This window comes from Caenorhabditis briggsae (genome assembly GCF_000004555.2).
Source record: "Caenorhabditis briggsae complete genome, chrIII, whole genome shotgun sequence".
Taxonomy (NCBI): Eukaryota; Metazoa; Nematoda; class Chromadorea; order Rhabditida; family Rhabditidae; genus Caenorhabditis; species Caenorhabditis briggsae.
The window spans coordinates 3,834,380-3,839,395 of NC_013490.2; the positions used below are offsets into that span (position 1 = coordinate 3,834,380).

The 5,016-nt window shown below is 35.8% G+C and overlaps 1 protein-coding gene across 1 annotated transcript; it reads right to left on the reverse strand.

Moving 5' to 3' along the window:
• Positions 1-2,395: 2,395 nt before the first annotated feature.
• Positions 2,396-4,125, reverse strand: CBG09116 (the record flags this gene model as incomplete). Its single annotated transcript, XM_002641202.1, has 5 exons — positions 2,396-2,524; positions 2,568-2,966; positions 3,014-3,085; positions 3,140-3,333; positions 3,939-4,125. 5 exons carry the CDS (start codon positions 4,123-4,125, stop codon positions 2,396-2,398), a joined length of 981 nt encoding a protein of 326 aa, XP_002641248.1.
• Between the last annotated feature and the right edge of the window lie 891 nt (positions 4,126-5,016).

Below are 5,016 nucleotides of genomic sequence, written 5' to 3' on the forward strand. Positions count from 1 at the left end.
ATTTCATACAACACATTTCGAAGAAGGCCCTTCTATTACAGGGTGCCTTTCTGTCTTTCCAAGCCTTTCTCGGAGTGTCTTCTATTAGAGGGACTCTTCTATTATACTGGCCCTTCTAATACAAGTTTTACGGTATATCTATTTTCATTGATTTTCGGCGACTTCTTCTGAATTTCCCTTAAAAATCAGAAAGTTTGATAGTGATAAAATTGGCTGAAAAAAAAAGAAATGTGATGGAACGGAGTTTGACTACTGTAGATTACTGTAGAAACCCTTGTATTTTAAGGTTTTTTTGCAACCAAATTCTGCATTTTACGTGATTGTGTATGCAAAAAAGTCAACAAAGGGAAATTAGATTTCTACAGTAATCTACAGTAATCAAGCTCCATTCTATCGAATTTCAGACAACAACAATCAGAAAATCGAAAAGTAACTTTTGAAAATAGCTGAAAAACATTTTAAAAAGTCTAATATTTTTTGAAAATTCGAAGAAAAAATCAATTTTTTTTCTCAAAAACATTTTTTCGAAACTTCAAAAATTTTTGATTTTTTTTCCCGATTTCTAAAAAAATCAGAAATTCAGAAAATCTGTTTTCCAAAAAAAATCGTAAAATGTTTCTATATTCTGGTGTTACAAGTTCCTGTTTATACCCTTTCAAAATGCCCAAAACTTTGAATTTCTTAAATTTTGCAATCTCCAGAACCCTTGCCTCCTGTACCAGGAGTCCTGGTGTTGTAATTTTCCGTATCCAGACGCTCCGGAATTTTAAAATACTCAAAACTTATCGAATCCATTACCCCTTTCTTCCTGAATTTTATTAATCCAAACGCTATTTTTGATCCAAAAGATTTTCAGATTTTGAAGAATTTTCAGATTCAAAAATCACAATTTTTCAAGACTTCAAAGTTTTAGGAATTCTTAAAAATCCCAAAGCTAATTCCGATTCTGGAACTCTCAAATATCAAGATTCTTCATTTTTTTGAATTTTGAAACTCGTGTCCCAGGTTTTAAAATTTTGAGATTCTACCAAATGTTCATATATCATATCTTCCTTATATATAAAACGCTAGAGGCGTCTGTCCGGTCCGTCCCGATGTCTACAAACTATCTAATATAATGCCATTCCTAATTTTCAGCTTTGACTATCTGTAATAGAAAGATCCCAAAATTGTGACCCAATTTATCTCGGTTCCTGTAAAAAATAACGAAAGTCTACCAACTGATAAAAGATTTCTGATAGTATGATAAGCATTTTGTTAGTTAACCAATTGTTCATATCTCTCACGGGAAGCGGATAAATTGGCTCAAAATCAGAAGTTGGGAGGCCCTTCTATTAAAGGTCTTACGGTTACTCCTGTCCAGACATGAGCGGAATTCCTTATTCCTTATTCCTTATTCCGGGTGTTTTTTCTATTCCTTATTCCTTATTCCTTCTTCCGGATTTTAAATTTTTCATTCCTTATTCCTTATTCCTTCTTCCGAGTTTTTTAATTTTGTTCCTTATTCCTTCTTCCTTCTTCCTGATTTTTTTGTTATTCCTTTACAAAACTTTAAAACTTTTTCTATCAAAAATCAGAAAAAAATTCTCAAAACTGGGAAAAAAATTTGAACGCTCTAAATAGTTTGTCAGTTGGCGTAACATTATGTTCAGCGGAGAACCTTTGCACCGTTTTTCGAAATTTTTTTTTTGAAATCTTGGAAAGTTATGAGTTTTTCGCAGTGTTTTTTTCGAAATAAATTTGGTTTTTACAATTACTACTTCAGAAAAAATGCTAAAAAAACAGAGCAAGTTTGACGAATTCTTCGTCAGAATAGAAAAGGAGTGTATCGGGCCTCATCTGTACCCAGAAAAGAAGCCGATTGAATTACGACACTGTTGACAAATTAACTTTTTGTTCACTCAATTTGAAAAATTATGACCTTAAAAACTGATAATTCACAATTATGATTTAGTTTTTTAGTTTTTTATTTTCTAGTTTGAAAGTTCCTCTCCATTTTTCTTATTTGTGTCTCGGTTTGTGAGTTCTCTCTTCGTTTTTCGTGTTTTAAAATAAACAGTGTTTTTCAAGACAAAAAGAAATCTTCCTTCGTTCGGAAATTCTTTCGTTGTTACTTATTCCTTATTCCTTATTCCGGGTGTTTTTTTCTATTCCTTCTTCCTTATTCCTTATTCCGGATTTTTAAATTGTTATTCCTTATTCCTTATTCCTGATTTTCAAAATTTTTATTCCGCTCATGTCTGCTCCTGTCCCAGATTTTCTAATTCTGATAATATCAAGTTTTGATATACCTAGATCTTTAAATAATCTTTAAAAACAATAGAACAACACACAAGCTACATCACTTTATTGTAATTGTGACAATAAAAAAGGCTGAATCGGTTTCCAGAAGCTTCTACTCGCTATCGAACATACCACCTTCCTCATCATGTTTGCTACTGACAGCGTGACTCTTCGTAACAACTAGTTTCAATTCATCTCCCTCCGGAACATCACTGGTGATCTTCATTTCAGTTGAAGCTGTCTAAAAATGGATGTCTGTAGATGTACAAAGAAGTTCCCCCTACCGAAATACTAATATTACTTTCCGCTGATTCACTTGTTTTATCATTTGTCTTTCTTTTTCGAACATCTGATGATAGAATACTCGGAGTATTGAGTTTTTTGAGAACAATAAAATGCATATTACTAGCTTCTCGTCCAATTTCAATCACATCTTTTGCCATTTCAACATCAGCATCGTCACATGTGATCGATTCGATATATTTCTGCATTTCTTTTGCCAAACTCAATTGAATTGGTCGTTCAACCAAAAATGAAACTTTTCTGCCAGTTGAAAGTTTCGCAAGATTTTCTCGAATAAAAGTTTCAGCTGTTCCGTCTAAGGGTGGAACTGGTGTACCATCCATGTCGACAATACTATCTCCACGACCGATGAATGAAGCTGTTATTGTGTTTGGATCCGACTGAAAACTTAAATTTCTGTGTATCTGTGTCCGCATGTCCTTTATACCTTTACCACAAACCCACGTTTCTTCATGATACTCAACTTCATGCCAATTGCAGTGGTAGTCATGTTTGATGGCTGAAAATTAATGGTTTTCTTTTTTCTACAGTAATTTTTTCTACAGTAATTTACCCTCTCAACTTCCACAGCAAAGACTGCATATCCCTTTTTCACAACTGGTAATGACTTGTGCAATCTCTCTTTTGTCACCGGAAATGCTCCTTTTCGTCTCAGGACCTCAACTTGACACGTTTCTCCTCTCATCAATTCCGCCTGACATTTCGCGGCTTTTCCAGAAATGTCGTTCACTTTTATGATCTTGTCGCCTGGAAAAATGTTGTTTTTTTAAATGACCCAATATGCTATTTTTCTTCTTAAACGAACTCCGACCCAAATGTCTTTATTGCATTAAAATATTTTAAAAGTTACCGTATTTCTTCTAATAAAACCATCGATTAAGCTTTAAGCTCGATTAACTCGTTTCCTGTGAAAGCTATAAAAATTTTGACACTCTTTTGATATCTTTCACAGAAATCGAGATAATTGAGCCTAAAGTTGAAGAATTGGGTGGGCTCCTGGTAGAGGAAATATGGCATCTATTTTCCCCATATTACTTAGCAATTCAAAAAAAAATGAAAAATAAATATCTCGAAATTCCATTTGAATATGCCCCTCGAGAAGTTGAACTTGTCGGGCGAGTATTGAGGGTGCGGCGCCGCTACCGACTGAGCCACACGGGAAAAAGTGGAGCGGGGGCCCGATGGTAAACATAAGGGTGAAGACGACAGCTCCACGCAGAGTGACATTAAGCGTTGTACACCGTAACGGTAGAATGCATAACCTAACTCCAAAAAAAACTCTGATAATCTCCTGTCCCCCCACCTTTAATGGAATACAAATTTTTGGTCACAGTCCCCCTTTCCATACATACCCATAATCAATCCATTGGCATAAGAATTCGTGGAAATGAAGGAAATCATCATGTCGTCGTCAATCTTGATTACATCATTCGGAGGTTTTCCAACATCCGAAGCGGCGATTTTAAAGGAAAGTGCGACTTTTTGAGTTGGCACGTTGGATGGAATCGGTGTCAGCCAGAGATTTTTCTTTTTTGACATCTTCTGAAGGCGAGGAAAGTTGTCTTTGGTCAGAAGAAGGAGAGTTTCACACTTACAAACGAGTTTTTTGTTCGAAATTCACGTTTTTTGAGTTGAGTCCGTTGGAAAGTGATTTAGGTTTTTCAGGAGTCATGTCTGCGATCTCACGGGGATTTCTTCGGATTTTTTCTGGATTTTTCACGGGAAAATTTAAATTCTAGCGACCTAGATGTTATATTGGTACAAAAATCGGAGCCGGTGCTGTCGCCGAAGGTCCCACAACGACAACTACCGTAACCTAAAATTTTTTTTCGGATTTGTTTTCTCGTTTTTCACTGGTTTTATTTCTGATATTGGCTGAATTCAAATATGACCCCCACCTATTCAAAAATAGCCCCCCCAAAACGAACCAAAGTAGAACCCCCCACCTGCAACAATCTAGACACTTGCAGCAGTTCAAAAAAGCCTCCCACCAATTAAAATATAGACCCCCACTTTTAAATGGTCCATTCCAATTCAAAACAAGCCCCCCACCCATTCAATTATAGACCGCCACTTTTGCGTAGTTTGTGGTGTGTGTGAAGGGTACCGTCATGATGCAAATTTTGAGCTTTTGTTTTAAATTTTTCTTTGATTTTTCCGGAATTTGTGTCATTTTTCACCCTTTTTCCTTGTTTCTTGGGAACTTTTTCTGAAAAATACTTGTCAGCTATGTATATCCTATCAGAACTTCCAAAATTAAAACATTCTAAAATTCAGGCTTAGGCGAAAAAAATGATGGGGACCTATTTTTGAATGGGTGGGGAGCAATTTTTGAATTGAGTGGGGGGGGGGGGGCTCAGATAAGGTTCCCTTTTTGGGGGGCTATTTTTGAATGGTTGGGGGCCTTTAATTGAAGAAGGCAGGGAGGGA